General features: G+C 42.6%; 1 protein-coding gene across 1 annotated transcript; it reads left to right on the forward strand.

Moving 5' to 3' along the window:
* Nucleotides 1–20,371: 20,371 nt before the first annotated feature.
* LOC147634396 (putative aquaporin TIP-type) lies at nucleotides 20,372–21,869 on the forward strand. Its single transcript, XM_086804585.1, has 3 exons — nucleotides 20,372–20,637; nucleotides 20,955–21,205; nucleotides 21,299–21,869. The coding sequence occupies exons 1-3, from the start codon at nucleotides 20,505–20,507 to the stop codon at nucleotides 21,677–21,679; spliced, it is 765 nt and encodes a 254-aa protein (XP_086660711.1). The 5' UTR covers nucleotides 20,372–20,504; the 3' UTR covers nucleotides 21,680–21,869.
* The last annotated feature ends 3,450 nt before the right edge of the window (nucleotides 21,870–25,319 follow it).

Consider the following 25,319-nt stretch of genomic DNA (forward strand, 5'->3'; position numbering starts at 1 on the left):
GCCCTGCAGAAATGTCAGGCATACCAAGGGGCTCAACCACTTTCTCTTTTCCTTTACGTGATGTAGTAATCACATTTGCATGACTGGTATTATGATGCAGCCTGCCACTCCATGGTCTATCAACAGACCCACTAGATGAGGACTCTCCTAGTCCACTCAAAGACTGTGATTGCTGACCTGCATTCTGTGCAACCATACTTCCACTCACATCAGCCCCAACAGCTTCTTTTTTAGCAGCATACCAGCTGCGCATCTTATCAGAAACAACATCCGTGCTTACTCTCAACTCACGTGTAGTAGGGTTATAACACCTGTATCCCTTTTGCTCAAGGGAGTATCCAATAAACACACATTTTTCAGCTTTTGGATCCAGCTTAGTTCTCAGCTCATCTGGCACATGCACATATGCAATGCATCCAAAGACTTTCAGATGAGATAAATCTGGTTTTCTGCCAGTAAACCTCTCCTCTGGAGTTACATCATGTATGGCTGCAGTTGGAGTCCTGTTCATGATGTATACTGCTGTAGAAACAGCCTCAGTCCAATAGCAATGCGGCATATTCTTCTCTTCCATCAATGCTCACGCAATCTCAGCAATGTGCCTGTTTTTCCGCTCAGCAACTCCATTTTGCTGTGGAGTGTATCTGCATGTATACTGTCTCCGAATACCATTCTTCTTCAAATATTCAGAGAACTCGTTGGAGAAGTACTCTCCCCCTCCATCTGACCTTAGGCACTTTACATATTTCCCTGTTTGCTTTTCAACCAAAACTCTAAAATTCTGAAAGTGAGTGAACACCTCACTCTTCTCCTTCATGAAATATACCCACACTTTCCTTGTGTGGTCATCAATGAAAGTCACATAATACCTGCAGCCTCCCATAGATATGATCTTCGTAGGATCCCATACATCTGAATGCACAACATCTAGTGCATTTCTGCTCACATATTTGTTACGTGGAAACACATGCTTTGTTTGCTTCCCAAATTGGCATGCTTCACAGATTTTATGCATACCTTCCACTTTAAATTTTGGCAGCCCTGTCTCACAATTCCTTTTGTTTGCATAGACTTCAATCTTTGCACATTCACATGTCCAATTCTTTTATGCCATATGTCTGTGTCTGCAACAATTCCTGAACCATTTGCAAACATCGCAGCACTCATCTCAGGCATGTCTACATCCAACGTAAACATTCTGCCCACTCTGTTGTCTTTTGCAACCAACCTGCACTTGTCTTTAAAATCTTCAACATAACATCCATCAGGGTTAAACCGTGTAAGGTCCCTCCCAAGCCATGTATGTACGTGTCTCTTTTAATATAGATTTCAATAAGAAAAGAGAGTGTAATTAGAAAGAGTGAGACAATAAGGCTAGAAACATTAGAAAAGTGTTAGAATAAAAATATTAGCTTCAAAAATCCTAAAAGAAATAAGAACATAAGAATAGTTCTATTAAGAGATAAGTATCCCCAAAAATAAAATTTCGAGTTTAGGTGATAAGAGGTCATATTTAGAGTACTTTTATATTTTTAGAGTCCATGCATACTAAAAATATGGAAAAACAACGCGTTTCTAAAGATGGTGCGTTTGCGGCTATATACAGACGTTTTTGCCTATTCTGCCCGCGAAATCTTGTAGAACAGATGCCTTCCTGTTCTTTTGACTGGTTACATGACCATATTCTGAGTTTTTATCAGAGAGTTATGACCGAAACAGTTTACTGTTTCTGTCAGGGTCTCTACATAGAGAAAACTGTGAGAAGACAGCAAGTAGCCTCAAGGTAATCCTAGAGTTTGAGATGCATATATCCCTTCATTCTTATCTAATATCTCAGAAAAGAAGCTTAGATTGCTAGTCTTTCGGAGGAAGAGACCAAAACTCCATAGCTTTTCTTTAAGAGAAAGAATAGTATGCTGTAGTCCTGTAAGAGAAGGCTATTTTGCCATAGATCTTAGAAAGAGAGAAGAGTTACAGTATGAGTAAGAGGAGATAAAGTTTGGAGATGATTGGATGATTTCAATCGTAAGAGAAGGTATTAGAAGACTCTATGTTCTAAAGCTCTTGTTAACGAGCAAAGGCAACGATAAACAAGCAAAGGCAACGATAAATTTCTATAAGGTATATACATTTTTTGTTTTTCAATTATATATCATTCTTAGGGATTGAGGTATGGCCCTGGCTTCTCTATTGATTGTTACAGTAATCTATTTGATTGATTTACCATTTAAAGTTTGTATTCTTTTAAACAACAGCATATGCCTTAATAAAGAATGTCTTATCGCAATCTCAAGTTGAAATGCTAAAATATGTGTGAGAAAAGGATTGTTTTCTTAAGAAAGTAACATGGATTGTAGTCCTATGGTTTAGTGAGTAAATGGATTGTTATCTTGGTTAAATTAAGGTACAGGTACAACTCTCCCTGCCTTGACGCTGCCCCGTTCTTGTGCTTGTATAGCCGGACGGCGGAGACGTTAGTAAGGCCCGGAGTTGGCCCATGGTATCCCTCATACCATTGGGAGAATGAGGTTTGCCGATTGAGGCAAGTGATTGTGATGATGCTGCCTAGTTCTGAGGGCCCAGGCTAGTGCGGTGAATTAGCCCACCCTAGTGCGCAGACATCCCTCTGAGGGGCGGGAGGATCGAGCGATGGAGCCTGAGAGGGCGACAGGCCGGCTTGAGTCCTCGCCAGCGGCCGACGATGAGGTGTATGGTCCCGTAGGGTTTTGCCCAGCATGTGGAGGCTGGAAGGCCGAATTCTAGATCATCGGCGGTATAAAGGAAAAGAATAAGAAAGCCAGTTTGGCTTGTATGAAATTGATTCATGTTTAAACTTTTTATGTATATCTTATCTTTGGCATTATTGTATTGTGGAAAAAGGCAAAGGCTGTTTTAATAAACCTTGTGAAAGGGTCTTAATTAAGGAACATGTTTGTTTATGTCAAACAGTGTGGTAGGATTAATTAGAAAACAAATTGACGCGTGAGTAGGGTGAAAAGTGGGAGGATGGAATGCCCCGACGGCACCATCCTATGGACGGGTGGACCCGATTAGTTGGGTAGCTTTCCAACATATTAAGTGAAAGCCCTACATTAGATAAATAGGTTCTCGAGCAATTCTATTCTAGAAGACTAGGCCAACGCGGCTGTGCCTTGCATGGATGAGGAAAAAAGCGTTGTCTCTAGGAATCAAGACTAGTAGTTGCCCAATTTATGATCATTTTACCTATGGGGTAATTTGATTTTTAGAAGACTACGCTTCTCTTGCGGGATAGAACTAGGTCTTACCTATGAATCGTATCCTTGAATCTCTGTATGGTCAAGGTGTCGATGAGTAGGAAATTTTCTCCAAGTTAAGACTTAGTGGACTATCTTAAGTGTTTCCCCCATTTGTGGAAGGGGGGAACCTTACAAACCGAACCTGCAAACCCTGCTCAATCATCTGGCCAACTGAAACCAGATTCTTTGTTATGTTCGGTACATGAAGTACATCTGCAAGGTACTTCACTTTGCCATCATGCATAGACAATGGCACATCTCCAATGTGGGCAATTGGATGAGCAGTGTCATCCCCTGTTTCCACAAAACCTGGTCTTTCCGGGTTTTTCATCTCCTTGAACCACTCCCCATGACTCGTCATGTGGTTCGAAGCGCCTGAATCCACATACCATACATTATCTTTTTGTGCTGCATCAACATTTTCAGACATGGCATTCACAACATGCTGCATAACAAACAACCTTTCATTGTCCTCATTATTTCTGCTTGAGGATGCATAGTTGTTTTGTTGCACTTTCCCATTTTGCATGTCAGCCTGCTTCTTATAACATTCTGACTGCACATGTCGAGGCTTACCACAATAATAGCATTCACGTGCATCATTATATTACCTTTGCCAATTTCCACGGCCTCTTTGACTCCCCCTGCCTCTGAATTTGCCTCTTCCACCTGCGTGTTGTTGTTGTTGTTGTTGTTGATTCTGGGACTATTGTTGTTGCTGCTCTGCTACTGCTGACCATAATTTTGATTACCTGTTCGGCCACCTCCTTGACCGCGTCCACCGCCTCCTCTACCTCGTCTCCTCTTCCTGAACTCGTGTAGAAGGCCTGTTGCTCTGAACTGTTTTTGCTTTGTGAAGACTGTTGGTCTTCACCCAAGCTCTTCTCTTCGATAATCAGCATAGACACCAAATCTGTAAAGTTGGGAATGTTTTCTCGAGTCTGAATGGACGTCTTGAACGCCTTGTATTATGGCCCGAGACCACGTAGACAGACTTCCACCTTGTCATCATCATCTACTGACACACCAATAGATGCAAGGGATTCCACAATACCTTTTATCTTCAACGCATAGTCATTCATAGACATGCTCTTTTTCTCCACAGTATGAAGTTCATTCTTCAACTGTATCTTACGTGCCTTGGTATTTGTTTCATAGAGCTTTACCAAGGTGTCCCACGCCTCCTTGGGGGACTTGGCATCCTGAATGTGCCCAATCATGGTGTCCTGTATACTAATGGATAGCCAATACATAACCTTCCTGGCTCCTTGGTTCCAGTCTTTAAACTCTTTCACATCTGCAGCAGTCGGATTTATATCCGGTATCTCCGGTGCCTCTTCATGCTCACCTTCTATGTAGTCCCAATAGCCTTTTCCCATCAGGAAATTCGTCAACCTGAACCTCCAAGCATGGAAGTTATTCTTGTCAAGCTTCTCAGCCACAATCTGAGTTATCCCATCATTTGACATCTTCCCAAACACACAATTTTACCAGAAACTGCACTCTGGTTTTTTTTTGCACAAACTATTGTATTTTCTGCACAGCGGTACTGTCGTACTCTCAAATGTCACAACCAGTGACGTCAATGTGCATACATACACCCAATGGCAACTGTAGACCTCTTTGCAGCACCCACAGTGTCTGCACAGTCAATCTGTCTTCCTGCAGTTATTAAAACAGAGTTCTGCAGAGAATCGATGACTTACCCGCAGTGCTCGAAATCGCCTGCTTTCTAAAAAAACGGAGGTCCAGACGTGCCCGAATCGCGTTTTTGGCCCGAAAAACTTAGTCCAATAGGACTGTATAGTTTCCCTATAGCTTTACTCCCGCGAAGAAAGCTCCTCAATCAGAGACCGTTTGCCGGTGCCTCCCGTAGAGCTCCCGACAAGGGTGTAGTCACTAACACAATAGGGAAGAGTAGTTGAAGCTCTTACCCTCGTACCGCTTCCTGTGGTTCTCTTGCTTGCAGCTCAGCCCTTAGCACGAACCAGGCTCTGATACCATGAAAAGATGCAGGGGGGAAGAGAGCTTGAGCTCTTGCAAGCACACACACACACACACACACAAAACCCTAATAGAGAACACACAAGGTGAGAGGCTGAAAATCTTCTTCTTCTCTACTCAACACTCAACACACCATATACAAGAATAAGAGTACACACAATATGAAAGGTACTCAACCAAATACATACACGGGTTCTCTATAATGTGAACCCGACTAAATGAGCTGGCGCTATAACTATGCCAGTCTCTAGAATGGCTCACACAGCCTGTCATCCCACTGGCCGCATATCTCCCATGATCTCACCAACCATGCCAGTGGTGTAAGTGTGGGGCCTATCCCCCAGGCGGGTCATCAGTGGCCACCGCCTCACTAGACGAGCTCGATATCTCAACACTTCAGGTCAATGGTGGCAGCAAAGGAAAGTAGAAGCCAAACTAATGGGCCCCTGTTATGTGTGCGGAGAAACGCATTGGGCTCGTGATTGTCCACATCGCCCATGGCAAGTAGCTTGATCCAATACAACAGTACCACAGTTTCCACCAATTGAAAGATATTGTCTAGGGTGTTGTGTAGAACACTTTCCAAAGGATTGTTTGCTAAAACCACATGAGGAAGGCACCTCTTAACCAAAGGTCTCACTCAACTTTGTAGAGGCAGTTCCATCGCCACCTTCATCAGAGAATGAGGATGTCGTGCCACTTAGAGTCCTGACTAGATCACAACACAACTTTAGACGCCCAAGCATCCCAAGCATCCAGGAGGAAGTTCAAACAATTATTTCTCCTAGAAGTAAGCATACAATGAAAACCTTACCATCTTATTTGGGAGAATATGAGAACTGTTCTCAAACCTTGAGGATACCCTCCATGCATAGAAGGTTGACAAAGGAGATGGATATGGGTATCGTGCAAGCTATTTTGTCAGCACCAGTGGCTTGTACCTTACCTTTGCTTGATTTGATAAATCTTCGACCAGAGTTATGGAATGATATTTCCACATGTCTGTCAGAGTAGGTATTGCTACAAAAGGGTCACCATCAATGTACTATACACCCTGAGACAAAGCATGTTATGCCAGTTCCTATCAACAAAGTAGGAAAATTTTGTGAGGACGATCAGGGAAATGCTACCCTCCCATTAGAAGTGCAAAAAGTAGCTTCAACTGCAATACTTGATAGTGGTGCAGGAGTGGGCATTGTGACAAGGTCCATTTGGGAAAAGTGGGGCAAACCAGCTATTAGGAGTACAAGGATGCACTTGCAGCTAGCAGATAAAAGCTTAGAACATCCCATTGGGCTGCTGGAGAACATATTGGTCACTACATGTGGGATTGAATATAAGCACACATTTGCAGTAGTGGATTTTGGAAAGCATCCAAACTATGAAGTGATATTGGGTAGACCATTCATGCAACAATTTCAAATGATTCAATATTGGGGATACAATTATTTGTACCTCTGACATGATTCTGTCATCACAAGAGTCAACCTAAAAGAATCACTCATATCGTGATGTAACGCGGTCACCAATAGATGAGTTTGATTCTGCTTCATCTGAGGGCTCAAGAGTTACATTGTCAGATGGGCGAGAAGATCTGTGGATGTGTGGAGCCTCATGTAAGGATTTCAACACTGAAAGACTTAAGGGTAATCGACGTGTATCTGATGAGGCATACATTCCACAACCCTTCCCTGAGCACTTAATTGATCCCCTAGAATGGATTCATGTCCTTGCAACATTATCAACATGTGCTTTACCTAAGCCAATTCAATTTTGTGACTCAAATGGATATGACATTATTCCTATACGAACGGTATAACCACGTGACCTTCTAGATGATTTGTACTATGGGGTTGCATCCACAGCACTTCATGTAGAGGAAGTCTCAGTGGAGGATTTAACACTCGAATCGGCTAATGATGCTGATAAGGAAGATGGATGGGACTTTGATTTTGATGATGATGTGATAATCCCCGAGAAAGAGTTAGGAAAGGCACGCCTACTCTTGAGAGGAAGGGAGGTTCAAATAGAGATCCCTCAAAGCCGACCCAAACGTAAATGCTGTAAGAGCCATAAGAGAATCCGTAAACAAGATGAGAGGGAACGACGTGAGAGAATACAAAAAGAACACGAGGAGTTTAAGAATGAACACTCTCGACTACCACCTCACTTGTCAAGAAAGAATGGATATCTATACTATGTCCAAGCATAAGATAGTATTAAAGACCAAGTAAAACGATCAAATGGATTCCAACCAGGAGAAAAGCTAAAAATTGTTAGCAAAAATTTCTAAAAAACAAAGAGACCAAAACAAAAACTCAAGTCTCAAACTGATTCAAAAGAGAGTGTCAGAAGTGCAAAGATAACGGTTGAACAAAAAACTCTGATGCAAGATTGCAAAAGAGAGCTCAAAACCACATGGTCTGATGACTCAAGTGGACAAGAACAAGATCTCAATGTTCCCCCCAACTTCACACAGTACACTCTTCAAGATCGGAAGATTGTTCTTCAACAGCCCATGCGACAAAAGCCAAGCATGCCATGGGTTTCATATGATGGTCCAGAAGATGCAAAAAAATTTGATATCGCTAAGCCAGGAGAAGAGCCTCGCTATGTGTGGATTGCCACAGACTTGTCCTTAGATGAGGAGAAGTTATTAATTCAAACAATAAAGGAGTATCGCGATGTTTTTGCTTGGAGTTATAAAGACCTCAAAGGAGTTGATCCAAGCATATGTCAGCATACAATTCCATTGAGAGAGGATGCAAAGCCTTCCAAGCAACGTCCTTATACTTACAATGAGAATTTTGCACAAAAGATAAAAGAAGAAATAGACAAGCTCTTAGAGGCAAAATTTATCTATGAGATTGAACACACTGAATGGGTCTCCCCTATTGTAGTGGTGCCCAAGAAAAATGGAAAACTTCGAGTATGTGTAAACCTCAAGAAGGTAATTGCACCCTTCAAAAACCGGTGTCGATGAAGCCTTGTAAAGATGCTCTTGTTCCATATCATCGTCGTCCATACCTTTGGGATCATCCTTAAAAAGATTCCACACCATATCATCAAACACTTCCTCTTCCACAACTTCGTGGGGTGCAGGGCTATTGTCATCCCTTTCCCACTCATCTCTGACAATAGAGCCCGAAGCTCCAGCATCATCTCGTCGACGCTTTGCATGCTCTCGCCGCGCGTAGGGCACCATGTTAGGGTGTGGTACTACATCCTGCTGGAGTTTATATATTATAACTCCATTAATTTAATTTGGATACCATGAGTCATTTGAATACCATCAATTTACATCTACTCACCTCTAAACCTGTTTGATTCCATTCTCCATACATGGAGATGTGATTTAAGGTAATTCGACGTGCTTGTACAATGCATCCTTGACATCGATTACACATACATTTGATCCATTGTCCCAACCACACATCGCAATTACGATGACGCATTGTCTCATATTCCCCAGAACTGCTTGAGGAGGTTGATGACATCCTATGTACAAACCAGAAAACACAAAATCATGCCAATGTTTTTAATGAAAGTATAAAAATCGCGTGTATAAACGCGGCTATTTCCCAAAAATTGCGTGTATTAACGCGGCTATTTCCTAAAAATCGCGTGTGTATAAACGCGGCTAATTTATCATACACGCAAAAATACACGCGTTTCTACATGCGACAAACTATTTAAACTAAAAATAGTCCGCCTTCCCCAAATAAACATTTTGAACTAACATATCTGCCCTCTTTCGTTTTCGCCTCTTCCAACAGACACTAGTAACGCAAGGAGGGAGCAGAGAAGGAGCACACACGGGTGAAGGAAACCGACCAAGAAAGAAGACTCACTTTTTCAGAGGTGAGTCAGTTTGTCCTTTGCCTTGTCTCCTTCCTCAGATTTGTTCTCAGATTTGTTTATGCTATTTTGTCTTTGCTTTTTGGGTTTGTCTCCGTCCTTTTGCTTCTGTGGTTGCGATTTTCAGTGAACGATTCTGACAGGGGCGACAGTGGGTCTTTTATAAGGACACATTGTCGGAGGTCGGTCGCTTTCGAATTTTTTTTTGAACAGGTCGCGTGTAAAAACGCGTGTATCCTGTCTGCACAGACTGTTCACGCGGATATACACGCGTTTCTAGACGGGTGTATACACGCGTTTGTGGCTGGGTGTATACACACGTTTGTGGCTGGGTGTATACACGCGTTTCTGGATGGGTGTATACACGAGACTATGTTTCCTATTTCTATGGTTTGCAGGCTGATAGGTGACTTGAATGATGATATTTGTGTGAGTCAAGAGACAGTCCATGATGTACATGAGGATTATTTTTGCAGATTCTTTATGGATATTCCAGGTTCTTCATCCGATCCATTTGCGTACAGCAATTAGCTGATGGAGATGCTAAATCATTTTGGGCGCCATCCTGGTCCAGTTGAGCTTACAGAGCTTACAGAGTACATGTATGCCCATCCCCCTCCTTCCATGCTTGGTGTCTATACCCCTACCGCGCGAGTATCCAGGGCACTCCACTGCCGTCTATGCCTACGAGTTCGACGAGACGGCATGCAGCTTCTCCTCTTCCATGCCCACCGAGGAGACATACCTCGCCCCAGACACACTCACGCACACCCTCCCAAGCACCGTAACGTCAGGGCTCACAGCAGCCACCATCACGTACTCCCTCAAAGCCACCGTCACGTCAGGGCTCACAGCCACTATCACGTAGACAATCCCCTAGTCGTGACTCCACCCGTAGCAGTAGGAAGAGTGGGAGTGGAGGATGCGGTGGGTGCTTTGGTGGGGGAGGTAGTAGGGCACGCGGTGAGAGAGGAGATAGAGGGAGAAGAGTTAGAGGAGACAGTTCGGAAGAGGAGGAGATGAGAGAGGTGGAGGGAGTGATCTACTATGATGTGACGGATAGGGGCGGGATAGTGATGGATGCGAGGGGGAGGGAGGTAATGGAGTACATGCGTGGGGTAGTATCAAACTTGTATAGAAATTATTTTATTAAATTTAAAGATCAAAATAGCCGATTAGTTGGGGAGGTGATAGAGGCTGTACATAGTCGGTACCCCAATCCCCCACATGCTACATTCTCGGATGTATGGGTAAGGACGCGAATAAGGGAGATCTTAAGTAATAAAAGATCTCACCTTAAAAAACTCGCATACGATGATGGGCTAAATGTAGCTGCGGGTGGCTATCCTGTCAAGAAACCTGCCACTGTGCACAAATGCGAGTGGAAGGAGGCAAAGAAACGAGCAGAGGGTGGCGTGAAGAGCAGGCAGCATGTGGAGGCACGACGGATCCAGATGGAGACCATTGGATCTTCGTATTTCGGATCTGGCGGCGTCGAGTCATGGGAGGCAGAGTTCGTAAGTATCTTGCCACTTTATTTGATTGTTTACTTAATTCATTGATTCTATGATTGTTTTAATCTTACAAATTGTGTTGATTATGATACAGCGACGGGTTACGGGGAGGAAGCCCACAACCCACGATACTTCGTATGCTCGTCGTCGGCATAGTAGACGTGACATGTGGGCCATCTTCAGAGCCGAGGGACATATTACGGACGCGCAGTTTGAGATGGCCATGAGACCATACGGTCGACAGGTACTTGAAAACTCTAAACGAATGATTTTGGTTTATTGAATTACATATATATATACTTATATACTATATATTACTTGAACAGGCACAAGCTACTGATGATCCACCTGCCGCCACAGCAGAGGGTGGACGTGAGCACTACTCATCGGACATTCCGACCGATGTGAGCTCATCTGAGCATGGAGGGAGCACCGAGTCATCATCTGGGTCTGAGTAGTACTCAGACTTATAGTATCACATTCCATATTGAGGATGTGTTTGTATATTATTTTTTGTAAACCGAAGCCATGGGCTACTTTGACATATGGACTCCCTTGTATATATGTGTGAAATTTTGATAGTAATATTGAATCGTGAATCGATAGTATTGCATTCATGTCTGTCTTGAATCGTGTATTGACAATGTATGCATTCATGTCGTTCTTGTCTTAATCTTTCTCGTGGATATGTTCTTCGTGGGATGGTCCAATGCACCAAAAAAAAAATCCAGAGAGTGTTATTGGGTGCTGGAATGCTGGAATAGCATTTAGGTACCAAATAGCACTCTTTGGATTTTTTTTTGGCTCTCTGTTCGTGTGTATAAACGCGTCAGAACTGCAAAAAGTCGCGTGTATATACGCGGATAATCTGTAAAATACGCGTGTATAAACGCATCAAACCTGAGAAATACGCGTGTATAAGCGCATCTAAAGTCACAAAATGCGTGTATAAACGCTTGTATCAGCGCGTCTAAATGCAGCTGGAACTGACAGAACGCGTGTATACGCCTGTGTATCAGCGCGTCTGAACAGTCCTATACACGCACTTTTACACGCATGTCTCTGGCCGCGATGATACACGCGCTGATACACGGGCCTGTTACTTTTTTTCACGTCATTTTTAGCGGCTAGGAGCGCGGGTATGAGCTCGATCCCTTGTAGTGATTGTAACCGGAGAATCCATCCAAGAAACTATATGCCTTTTTCCCTGCCGCACACATTCCAAAACATGATCCGTGATTGGAAGTGGGTAATAATCACGTACAGTAGCTGCATTTACCTTCTTGAGGTTTACACATACTCGAAGTTTTCCATTTTTCTTGGGCACCACTACAATAGGGGAGACCCATTCAGTGTGTTCAATCTCATAGATAAATTTTACCTCTAAGAGCTTGTCTATTTCTTCTTTTATCTTTCGTGCAAAATTCTCATTGTAAGTATAAGGACGTTGCTTGGAAGTCTTTGCATCCTCTCGTAATGGAATTGTATGCTGACATATGCTTGGATCAACTCCTTTGAGGTCTTTATAACTCCAAGCAAAAACATCGCGATACTCTTTTATTGTTTGAATTAATAACTTCTCCTCATCTAAGGACAAGTCTGTGGCAATCCACACATAGCGAGGCTCTTTTCCTGGCTCAGCGATATTAATTTTTTTTGCATCTTCTGGACCATCATATGAAACCCCTTGCATGCTTGGCTTTTGTCGCATGGGCTGTTGAAGAACAATCTTCCGATCTTGAAGAGTGTACTGTGTGAAGTTGGGGGGAACATTAAGACCTTGTTCTTGTCCACTCGAGTCATCACTAATTGAAGACCATGCGGTTTTGAGCTCTCTTTTGCAATCTTGCATCAGAGTTTTTCATTCAACCTTTATCTTTGCACTTCCGACACTCTCTTTTGAATCTGTTTGAGACTTGAGTTTTTGTTTTGGTCTCTGTGTTTTTTTGCAATTTTTACTAATAGTTTTTAGATTTTCTCCTGGTTGGAATCCGTCTGATCATTTTACTTGGTCTTTGATACTATCTTGTGCTTGGACATAGTATAGATATCCATTCTTTCCTGAGAAGTGAGGTGGTGGTCGAGAGTGTTCATTCTTAAACTCCTCGTTTTCTTTTTGTATTCTCTCACGTCGTTCCCTCTCATCTTGTTTACGGATTCTCTTATGGCTCTTACAGCATTTACGTTTGGGTCGGCTTCGAGGGATCTCTATTTGAACCTCCCTTCCTCTCAAGAGTAGGCGTGCCTTTCCTAACTCTTCCTCGGGGATTATCACATCATCATCAAAATCAGAGTCCCATCCATCTTCCTTATCAGCATCATTAGCAGATTCGAGTGTTAAATCCTCCACCGAGACTTCCTCTACATGCAGTGCTGTTGTGGATGCATCCCCATAGTACAAATCATCTAGAAGGTCACGTGGTTGTACCATTCGTATAGGAATAATGTCATATCCATTTGAGTCACAAAATTGAATTGGCTTAGGTAAAGCACATGTCGATAATGTTGCAAGGACATGACTCCATTCTAGGGGATCAATTAAGTGCTCAGGGAAGGGTTGTGGAATGTATGCCTCATCTGATACACTTCGATTATCCTTAAGTCTCTCAGTGTTGAAATCCTTACATGAGGCTCCACACATCCATAGATCTTCTCGCCCATCTGACAATGTAACTCTTGAGCCCTCAGATAAAGCAGAATCAAACTCATCTATTGGAGACCGCGTTACATCACGATATGAGTGATTCTTTAGGTTGACCCTTGTGATGACAGAATCATGTCGGAGGTACAAATAATTGTATCCCCAATCTTGAATTATTTGAAATTGTCGCATGAATGGTCTATCCAATATCACTTCATAGTTTGGATGCTTTCCAAAATCCACTACTGCAAATGTGTGCTCGTATTCAATCCCACATGTGGTGACCAATATGTTCTCTAGCAGCCCAATGGGATGTTCTAAGCTTCCATCTGCTAGCTGCAAGCGCATCCTTGTACTCCTAATAGCTGGTTTGTCCCACTTTTCCCAAATGGACCTTGTCACAATGCCCACTCCTGCATCACTATCAAGTATTGTAGTTGAAGCTACTTTTCGCACTTCTCATGGGAGGGTAGCATTTCCCTGATCGTCCTCACAAAATTTTCCTACTTTGTTGATAGGAACTAGCATAACATGCTTTGTCTCAGGGTGTATAGTACATTGATGGTGACCCTTTTGTAGCAATACTTGCTCTGACAAACATGTTGCAATATCATTCCATAACTCTGGTCGAAGCTTTATCAAATCAAGCAAAGGTAAGGTACAAGCCACTGGTGCTGATAAAATAGCTTGCACGATACCCATATCCATCTCCTTTGTCAACCTTCTATGCATGGAGGGTATCCTCAAGGTTTGAGAATAGTTCTCATATTCTCCCAAATAAGATGGTAAGGTTTTCATTGTATGCTTACTTCTAGGAGAAACAATTGTTTGAACTTCCTCCTGGATGCTTGGGTGTCTAAAGTTATTTTCTGTGCCCCTGGTAAAATCCACTTCAGAGAATGGAGGTGAAATAATAGAGGACATATTCTCATGAACTGCTGCCCACATCTCATTTGACATGTCCTCGTTAGCATCAATAACTTCATCATTGCATGGGAAGGCAAGACGAGGTGGTGGCAGAATGCCTTCTTTCAATGGGGTGTCAATTGGTGCAGACTTCTCGCTATGAGCTTGTGAGATCAGCCCACTTTTCATTTCCCAACTTGATGACACTTCTGGTATGGATTCTAATGTTGGCTTAAGAGAGGTGGGGCCCCGAGGGATAGGTGGAGGTGGACCCTCAAGTATTGATTAAGCTTCCCTAATGAGTTGCTGATGTACAGCTAGATTGATCTTCTTCTCACGAGGGTTTGGGTATTCTTGAAGCTTCTTGGGTAGCTCAGATAAAGCTCCAATGCGACTTCTATGAGCATCAATGATGGCATCTAGAGTCTTGTTCACCTTATCCACTAAAATAGAACCCCCTGAACTATCCTCGGTTGTACTAGCCTCATCTTGTTTAGCACTAGGCCCAGGTTGAGGTTGATGCTCCTCATGCACTTCTTGGGATGTAAAAGCTTAATCCTTCATGTTTTATTTGGAGACTTCTTGAGAACTAGTGGATGCACTCTTAGTTTGCTTGTTGCGGCTCTTTTTCCTCCTAGTGGTCCTTTTTCTATTGGAATGTAGGGTCTTGTCCACTAGATTTGCCTTTGCATCCCTAGTTTGAGGTGTCTCGTTAGTCTGTATTTCGGCATTTCGTGTCTGTGATCTAGTCATGACTCTAAGTGGCACGACATCCTCATTCTCTGATGAAGGTGGCGATGGAACTGCCTCTACAAAGTTGAGTGAGACCTTTGGTTGAGAGGTGCCTTCCTCATGTGGTTTTAGTAAACAATCCTTTGGAAAGTGTTCTACACAACACCCTAGACAATATCTTTCAATTGGTGGAAACTGTGGTACTGTTGTATTGGATCGAGCTGCTTGTCTTTGGCGATGTGGACAATCACGAGCCCAATGGGCTTCTCTGCACTCATAACAGGGGCCCATTAGTTTGGCTTCTACTTTTCTTTGCTGCCATTGACCTGAGGGGCCTGAAGTCCTAGGTTGGTAGCCGCCTAGCAACATCAAAGAACTTTGTTCCCCCGGCGGTTGAGGCTCCAGTGCTTGGCTTGGATATACGAGACTTTCAAAGAGATTTTCCTTGGATGAATATGATGCATATTTCTCCTCCACGTAGCTTGAGTTTACCAAGTCTCTACACATATTTGAGTTTACCAAGTACAGGTCGTGCTTGCTCTTGTGCCATCGGTGGCTTATGTTCAAAATTAGTATACTGTTGATGCATTTATGGAGCCACTGCAGCCCTTTGCTGCTCACGCTCTTGTCTCATTCTTGCAATGCGAGTACATTCCTATGTGGTGTGGGTATAATTCCAAGCACAGGCCTGGCACCACTTCTTTGTGGGTTGGTTTGTGACTAGAGGAGAAAAGGTATTACATTCTTCGGTTTTATGGTTACCGCCACATGCTCCACAAAGATGAGGACCTGTAGGTAGTACACTCCTCATTTGCTGCTATTATTGTGGCTGCATGGGTGAGCGATAGGTTTGTCCTAATCTCCTTAGTACTAGGTTAGCTATGTGGTCTGGATTTACGAGTGCGCTAGACCCTGAACCTTGGTCATCACCCCACTAATCTCTAGGTTGCACCTCAGGGCTAGTACCATCTTGGAATTTGAAGTTATCTGTGAAATCCATAGCATCATGGCAACACTCATTGAAATTTGTATGCTTCTTTGCATAGAGATGTGTGTGCAGTGTTGAATTTTTTAGTCCTTTTAAGAAGAGAGAAATTAATCGACTCTGGGTGGGCTTCTCATCTTCTGGGCAACGATTAATGTATTGCTTCATCCTATTTACATAGTCTCTAACACTCTCAGTCTCGCCTTGCTTGAAAGAGTAGATGTTTGCTACTGTGTCATGCTTAATCCCCATCAAGGAAAAAGCAACAATGAATCTCTCTTCCAAAACTCGTAAAGAAGATTTGTCTAAAGCCTCTAGTGCCTGAAACCAAGCAAGGGCCTTTTCCTCAAGAGTGAGCCCAAATCCTTCAATTTGCGTATGCTCACTTGCTCAGCTCGAACTGCTTGCTTAAATGCTGCTACATGGTCATATGGATCTCTCGACCCTTCGTACTTCTTTTACTTCTTTACCAGTTTCTGAAGAGTTGATGGCCTTACTCGTCTTGAATACTCATCATCAGGCCTACGGCCTCTTACTCTCAGTGGTTCCTCTCTTTGGTAAGATGGTCCATATGCATCCCAAATTGGTGTGGGTCCCCTATTACCTGCCTCACCAACCCTCTCCAAAGATCTTGTTACCCGCATTTCAGGAGGTGCATTTATGGGAGGCCGAGTTGGCTCCCCTACTGTCCGATTGTCATAGTGAGAGAAACGTTGTTGTGGTGTGATCTGTGGTTGCACTTTTGGTGTAGGATAATATCTTGGTGCTACAGTAGTAGCCGGTCCCTCTCTAGTGAACTCTCGTAGGGGAGGAGCAACAGTTTCTCCAAGAAAGGCTGTCTCTCCTGGTTTAGTTGTATTAGTTGAGAACACTTCCATGAATAATGGTTGTCCTCTCCACGTGAGCTCACGAATCTCCTTCCAATCTAAGGTTCGGTATTCATTGGCCCATTTATCAACGATTCGGTTCTTATATCCTGCAAGCTTCTTGACTACCACCACAAGTGCTAGAGGAAGATCTAGCTCTGGCAATCTAGTTATGCCATAATATCCTTCTAAAGAGTCCTTATAGACCTCTTGAAGTGACTGGAATTTGTCGTACAAACTCCCATTGGTTCTCAGTCCCCTGATCTATTTTTCTCTTGCCTTTCTTGTCCCTTTCCAAATTTAGATCTACAAAAAGTAAATCATCTATGGATGGCTTTGAGGACTGGGCATTGGATGGTCCAGGCATGTCCGGCTCAATGAGCCAATCATCTCTAGACTCCCTTGCTCCGAAAGGCTTTGATAAATCTAGGAACCCACTCTTAGAGAGCTCTCCTAATTTGTCTACATTCTCTGAATGATAGGTGACTTCGTATAGCGAATACCATCTCCACCCATGTACATGTTACCCTAGTCATTGACTAGAGGTGCTCTATCAAGGTCTGAGAAAAAGTTTACAATCTTAACGAGATACCGTTGTTGTGGATCCCTAAAGATCTCAGCTCCTTGAGCATTCATGTAGACATATTGAAGTCTCACATTGAGTGGTAACCCCATGATGTCGGCTTCAAATGGATTAAAAGATCTTGTGGGTGTCCTATTTGGGGCTAAGGGATGACTATTTGACGGCCCTAGATTGTCCATAGACAATGAGCTAGTTGTCCTAGAAAGAGTATCAGATTGGGATTCGAAAAAGGTTTCAGCAATATTTGCCACATTTCTTACCGATTGGGTCCCACTTTCCTACATAGGTACTCTAGAAGGTGCCCTAGACCCTATGGCTGTGTCTATATGACGTCCCGACTGCAAGTGCATAAGGTCAAATTTTAAGATTGGTTTTTTTTTCAAAAAAATCCAAAAATTTTCAAGTTGGCTCAAACTTTGCCAGAACCCATTTTGAACCCCCTCGAACACATTAGGCTAAAAAAATAGCGTATTTTTGAGGATCAAAAATCGCCTAAAATTTACATGTTTCCCATACTGAACTCACTATAGGAAAATGGTTCCGGGACCAAAATTTCGACGATGGGTGTTTTCTAACTCCTCTCGGAAAGTTAGAAAACCTCCCAATTTTGTGCGACAAAAAATATTTTTTTTTGGCACCCCTTTATCCGGTGCGTTGGCGGTCTTTATGGTGCGGTGTGTGGGTCTCTCCGCGCGGTGCGCTGTTCACGCACAACCGTCTTTTTTTTTTTGAAGTGCGTGCTCAATACGTGTGCAGAGAACTCAATGCGTGTGCAGCTGTGAGATTTACAACGAATTCAATGCGTGTGGCAGGGAACTCAATGAGTGTGCAGCTGTGAGATTTGTAGGGAATTCGAAATGCACAAATTTTAGTTTCTCTATAGGTGTGTACAGATTTCAGTTTCTCTACAAGTGCGGGTTTAACAGAGAACTAAAATGCACAAAATTAAAGATACAAAAAACTACGCTAAGAATAGAAAATAAAACGAACATGCAAAAAATTGAAACTGTAAAAATTAACATCAGACAGCAAAAATTATACTCAAACAGAATGACAGAAATGCAAATCAGGCCTCTCTCTTTCATGTGTGTGTGTGTCATGTGTATGAGAGAGAGGTAAATATTTTAGTTATTCAAATAGGAAAAGTGTGTGTGTGTGTGTGTGTGTGTGTGTTTGTGTGTTTTTTTAAAGGTGAAATTCTTTAAAATATTTTAGTTATTTGAGAGAGAGAGAGAGAGAAAGAGTTATTTTGGCATGTCTTAAGTTTGTGTGGGAGAGAGAGCGTGATAGTTGAAACTTTGTGTGTGTGTGTGTGTGAACGTGTGTGTGTGTCGTGTGTGTTTGAGAGATTTCTTTTATTGAAGTTGAAAGTGTTTTAAATATTTTAATAATTTGAATAGCGCGTGTGTGTGTGTGTGCGCGCATGTGTGTGGGTGAAAGTATTGAAAAATATTTAGGTGTGTGAAAGAATTTGAATAGCAAAAGTATGAAATTTATTTTTCGAAGGTGAAAGTTTTCTAGAATATTGCCTTTAAAGTGTGACAAAAGGTTATGTGAGATTGTGAGTTGAATTGCATGTATTTAGTATGTGTGTTAACTTTGTAGTATACATTGTGCCGTATGTTTTGTATAGTAGGTTTATAAGAATTCAAGTTGCACTTACTTCTAGGGAGAGTGGATTAGTAAGAGCAACTTCTTATACACACACACTCACACACGCATTGAGAAAAGGGTGTGTACTTACATGTATTAATTCAAACACACGTGTACACACACATAGTAGTTGTAATTTATTTTTTAACACCCATGTGCACGCATATAGTAGTTACAATTATAATTTACACACTCATACACATAGTAGTCATGCATCTACTTACTTATATGTATGTATGTATGATTGAGAGAGATGGAAGAGGTTACTTGCATTTTTTTAAAGCACATGAGGAGTACTCTTTCCTTTGAAGAAAGGGTGAATTTGGTTGCAGAAGGGCGTCACATTTTTCATAGTCCAACTTGGTCTTGGGTTCAAACTGTTGGTGGATGGAATGATGTTTATCAAATTATTATATGAATATTAAAAAAAGCCTAGGCTTGATTGATTGTTATGAAATAGACTATAATGTCCATGGTGATAGAGATCAAGTACGACAAGTATTTGATGAAGTTATTAAATGTATCCCAAATAGTTTTTATTTTTCATTCTTTTCTTATACTCTTCTTGTCGTTAAATATAAAAAAGATCATGATTGTTATTAATGTATAGTTTGATTATGTTTTATGCATAGACATGTCATTAAATATCTTAAAGTTGACCTATGACAATAATAAATGGTCAGATACAATCTTCAAGTTTGGTGCTTTATTCAAACTTTAAGAAATGTAAGTGCTTTAAGAGCTTCTACATGGATATATGTGGCAAGCATAGTGTGTTTATACATAGGTTGGCAAGTTGAGGACCATGAGGCCCGTCATGGGCTTCAAATATAAGGCTTATCTCTACTCACCCTCCGAGGACGAGCTTTTTTTTTGTGGAATTGGCTGGAATTAGAAAGTGCAACACAATACATACCCATGCGTGCCATCGCTTGCGCAATGAAAGCTTGAACCCGTGACCTTGGGACTCTCGAGCAACACCTCTCTCCACTGCACTAATTTACGGTCGACAAGGACGAGCCTTTTATTTTTATACATGCAAGAATACTCTTGCCCCTCAGGGATGGGTTAAGCCACTAGTATATTCAAAGTTTATAGAAAGGGTCTGAAGATGGAGGAGGCAACAGTGGGACAGGCACATGCCCGGTTCGTCAATAGAAAATTAACTTTTTATAACTAAAATATCAAAATTTCCGAATCTTTAATTCAAGCCTTTTTTTTTTGAGGCGGGAATCCTTTGACCTTGTCCCGTCGTGCTAAGTCATGTTAGTAGCCTAGTAGGAGTTCCGAGTGGGCCTCTATTTTGCGGCTTGTGGGCAAATCATCCAACGCACTTGTTTGTACCGGTGGACTTTCTAGCCTGAGCACGATGTCAGTGGAGTCACGGAGATGAGTTTGATTACTCGAGATCTGCGATAACCTAAAGCTGGGCATTAAAGAGGTTATTTAAGCCTACACAATTTCGTCGAGCGTAGAAGATCGCCATGCCCATCAGAAACTTTGCCGTGGGCCGCTACAACGAGCTCTTGGAGCCAGAGCCCCTCAAGGCCGGCTTCGCAGAGTTCATTGCCACTTTCTTCTTCGTCTTCATTGGAGAGGGCAGCTCCATAGCTTATGGTAGGGGTTCTTCCCCCTTCTTTGTACATAACAACCATTGCTGAGTACGTTGTCGATCATACCTTTGCTTTTACGAAGTAAATATGACGCCATCTGATGCCTGATTGCAGTCTTTAATGTAAATAGCTAGGCTCAATAGCTATTAAGTTTAATATGCTAATACATATCCAGTAAGTTTGGCGAACGTGCCCATTGATCTAGCCTGGTTCTCTCTTGCTATATTTATTCCTAGTTTGTTGGATGATTACAGTCAATGGCGTGTGGCATGGCTTACCTAGCGGTTTCTGCTAATCGTGTGCGTTTATGAGTGATTGCAGTTGAGGTCAGCGGTAGCTCTACCCTTACGCCAGTCGGGCTGCTCATTGCGGCCATTTGCCATGGATTCGCAATCTACGGGGCCATCTCCATCTCCTTCCACGTGTCCGGAGGCCACGTCAACCCCGCAGTGACAGTGGGTCTTCTCGTGGGGGGCTATATTACCGTGTTCAAGAGCATACTGTACATCATAATGCAGCTTGCTGGGGCTGCGCTTGCATGCGTGCTGCTCAGATACGTCACTAACGGATCGGTAAGGAAAGGGAATTAAGTCTAATCAAAATTTGAGATTGGGCGAATTACGTAATCAGCTCCAGTTCACATGATGTGGTGATTTTCTTTGCAGAGCTTGCCTGTTCACGCGCTCGGTAGCGGCGAGCCGGTGCTAGCAGCGGTGGTGTTGGAGGTGATCATCACCTTCATCTTGCTCTACACCATCTACGCATGTGCCGTGGACCCCAGGGCCAAGTCCACGTCGGCATCCGCCCCTCTCACGGTAGGGCTGATTGTGGCGGCCATCATACTGTGCGGTGGGCCCTACGACGGGGCGTCCATGAACCCGGCCCGCTCCTTCGGGCCCGCATTGGTGGCATGGAATTGGGAGAATCACTGGGTCTACTGGGTGGGCCCGCTCGTTGGCGGAACTCTCGCTGGCCTTGTCTACGAGCTCATGTACATCGCCCCACCAGATGCGCATGAGCGCCTCAACTCTGGCGACGATTATTAAACACCTTGCTAGTTGCATCTATTATTATTATTATTATGATTCACTCGTTGGCACACGTCTTTTGAGGCTTCCAAAATCAAATTCTACCCAAATCTCATCCTCCCCTCTTCCAACCTCCAAATTCTTGCCACATGGAAGCTTTGTGAAACTCTCCTTTAAGATAATGAGATGATGACGATGATGATATGAATAACATAACTATGGTTGCATTTACTTTTACTGATGATGTGTGTGAGCGTATTTTTTTGGGGCCCTTAAAACTCACAAGAATGCTAAACTGGCTACTACTGAATGGCACATGCTCCATCATGATGCACACGAGAGAGGTTCACTCGCCCCATTGCTCGAAAAAAATGTTTTATTCAACCCTTAAAATTAAAGGCAATGTGTACGTTTAACCACCCAGACTTGAAAATCACTAGAAATCGTACAAGTCCTGGGATTTCTAACTAAAATGTGCAAATTTCAACCCTCCAAATTAAAGGTAACGTAGAATTTCAATCGAGATTTCTAAATTGCAGCCGAGAAAATTACACCACGAACCGTGTTATGTGAGCACTGGCTTGCCTGTAAATCACACGACTGCCATTATCCATATAGGTATATCATGGTGGTGGTGACTCAACTAAAAGTGTGATCAATTTCCTTGCTAGTTCTACTGATGCAGTTGTAGTAGGTAGTATCACTGCTAGTTTGCTGGATTATATAATTGATGGCATTGCCCTAACATGTGTATTGCTACAAAGAAATACAGATGACTTTAATGAATGACAAAAGACTAGTTACTTTTTAAAAAATTTGATACGAAAACAATCTGAAAGCTATTGAAAGTGCATCCATCAAAATTTTGAGAATGATTTTCATAATTAACAAAAATGCTCATGCGGCCTCTCACTCAATCCTTGCATAACATGCAGTTGACCAACATCAGTACTTGATCAAGTTAATCATTTAAAGCACAACAGTGTTTCTTCTATGCATATATAAGTGAGTGACAAAAAAAAATGACCATAGACAGGGAGAGCTCGCTCAATTTGCTCCTTAAATTTATAAACATAGGCCATGTTTCCATGAGAATTATGGTGGTGACATATCGCCCAAAGTGGCTGTTGTCGCATACCCGGTAAAAACCATTGGTGGCATATCGCCCATAATCTCACAAACCCAGCCAGTAGCATAACTGCGAAACCTTTCACCCAAGTAGGTCATCACAATGTCCATAGCACTAGTTGAGCTCGATATCTTAACACACTTCCCCTCGAGCTCAACTCCACACACTGCACCCCAAGTAAGCTCCTAAAATTACGGAGCTTCCATGTGCCCAATGCCTTTGGTCCTATCTACAAGCTCACCCATATCATCAAGTAGCTTCTAAAACCAAGGTACCATAGCCGTGCACTGGCATCACATATACGATGACGACGGGTGTTGCGTATAAGCGATGACAAATTTTTTTAAGTAATCTAGCGTTGGTGAAATGATGCAAAACAGTATCGCTAAGCATGTCATTTAAACAACGTATTTTTGTTTAAGTGGCATGTTTAGCGATGCTTACATACTGGAGTTGCATCACTTAATCGACGCTAGTTACTTTTAAAAAAATAACGTCTCTTAAACGATGGGAAATTTTTTTTAAAAATTACCTCACGAGGCACCAACGTCTTTCCCATGGCCTATCCATAGGCAAGTCTCTCTCTCTCTCTCTCTCTCTCTCTCTCTCTCTCTCTCCTTCACATGCATTCACCAACCTCTCTCTCTCACACACATGCATGTGTGTGTGTGTGTGTGTGTGTGTGTGTGTGTGAGAGAGAGAGAGAGAGAGAGAGAGTTGTATTAACATCTACAAAAGGGTAAAAAAACAAGCTAAAGTGCTATCTTGATCCAAGCACATGGATAAAGAAAGAAACCTATATTAACATCTACTAAAGGCCAGAATGACCTATGAGACAAAGGAAAGTGTTACATCATAAAGCCCATGAAATGTCTCATCATGGTAGTGAAAAGAAATACGGGGCAAAATGAGAAAAATCCCCAACACTATCAGAGCCGTTATTAAAAGAGCATATAGCTCACCTAATACCCTACAATCCTAACATGTTCCTCATACGATGCAATATAATACGGTCTTGAAACGCTAGTACATCCTTTGTGCTAAGCCCGATTGAGAATGTCCTACTATGATGGGAGATAATCTCTTTGATCCTCCTATGATGTAGGGGTCACTGTGTCTGAGGCTTGGTGGGTGGGGCCGTGGGGCTCTGCCCAACTTGATGGCTCTATCTAGCACCACTCCTCTTGATCGTGCGCACGCGTCACTATCTGGGCCACTAGGTGGGGGGTTGGGAGATCCACTTGGGGTGCCTAGCCCACCTGGAAGATGTCGGTCATCACTCAGGGACCTCTGTGTTGGTGCTCTAGTATAAGTTGCTAGCCTGGGTCTCAAGAGGGAGTCTCTATGTTTGCAGAGCTAAGGAGGAAGAGGCCCAAGCATCTCTGGTTCGAGAAGCTCATGATCCTAGATAGTGTTCCAAAGCCATCTTTGAAGAGGCAGGGAAACCTCCCTCTGATCTCGTAGTATACCGAGCACCTATATATATAATGCTCCTCTATCTCAACCTTGAGATGGCATAGTCACTACAACAAAAAGAGGGGTTAGAGGCGGTTATAGGGTAGCTTTCATAAAAGGATTTAGAAAAGCATCAAGGAATAAGCATTGCTATTTTTTGATGCTATAACCACCACTATATCCCACATTATAACTGCCACTATATCCCACGCTATAAACACCACTATATCCCACGCTATTTTTGTCGCTCAACGGTGTTGCGTGACGAGTGGTGATCAATGCAAGGATGCAACACAAAGATGCAAGCAGGAAAACAAGAGACTTGACATTCTTATTTAGGGCTCTTGTAAAAAGTTCCAAGTTGTAGGTGAGTATGGGAGTGGGCTTGAGAATAATCCCACATGGTAAGTTTTGGAAGTTTTAGGAGTTTTAGTATAAAAAGTGGCTCATTTGAGAGCTTATGGACACATTGGGCTAAACTCATGTTTGAGCTCTCTTGAGACTAGCTCTCTTGAGCTCTCTTGAGACTAGCTCTCCCTCTTGTTCATAGAGGTGCAAGCTCTTCTCTCTCCCCATCTACACTATTGTATGAGCAATGCTCTTCTAATTCAATGCAATGAGATGATGTTTTTCTCTCTTCTCATCTCTATTCTCTAGTGTGCATGCTTCTTTGTTGATGCTTGTGGATTCTCTATTAGGCTTTGTGTGGTAGTGGATTTAAGCTTAAGCTTCTCCATAGCTTGTAGCTTATCCATGGGCAAGGCATTGCTTGAGTAGTGAATGAGAATGTATGTTTATTTCAAGTTCCATTAAGCTTCAAGGTTTGTGTGCATGCTAGGGAAGTAAGTGCTTGAGAATGAAGTATGCTTTGAGCTTGTGTATGCATTAGCTTAGCTTTCTTCTTGTATTGGATGCATGAATGAGTGGGATGATGAGTGAATGAGTTATGGCAAGATTGAGCTTGTGTGTGTAAAGTCTATGTCAAGGTAGTAGTGTTCATAGCATTCTCTCCATTCGTGGGTGGATAAGCTTTTGTGCACCGGTACGGGTTGAATCCCTAGCTCCAAAAGGGAT

This window comes from Cibotium barometz, chromosome 11, assembly GCF_041138505.1.
Source record: "Cibotium barometz isolate CiBa-2024 chromosome 11, ASM4113850v1, whole genome shotgun sequence".
NCBI lineage: Eukaryota > Viridiplantae > Streptophyta > Polypodiopsida > Cyatheales > Cibotiaceae > Cibotium > Cibotium barometz.

Excerpts from the sequence above, each read along its gene's own strand:
- LOC147634396 (XM_086804585.1), top strand. The coding sequence starts at position 20,505 with ATGCCCATCAGAAACTTTGCCGTGGGCCGCTACAACGAGCTCTTGGAG. Across the intron at positions 20,638-20,954 it reads GGGCAGCTCCATAGCTTATG|TTGAGGTCAGCGGTAGCTCT; the intron begins GTAGGGGTTCTT and ends GAGTGATTGCAG. Across the intron at positions 21,206-21,298 it reads GATACGTCACTAACGGATCG|AGCTTGCCTGTTCACGCGCT; the intron begins GTAAGGAAAGGG and ends TTTTCTTTGCAG.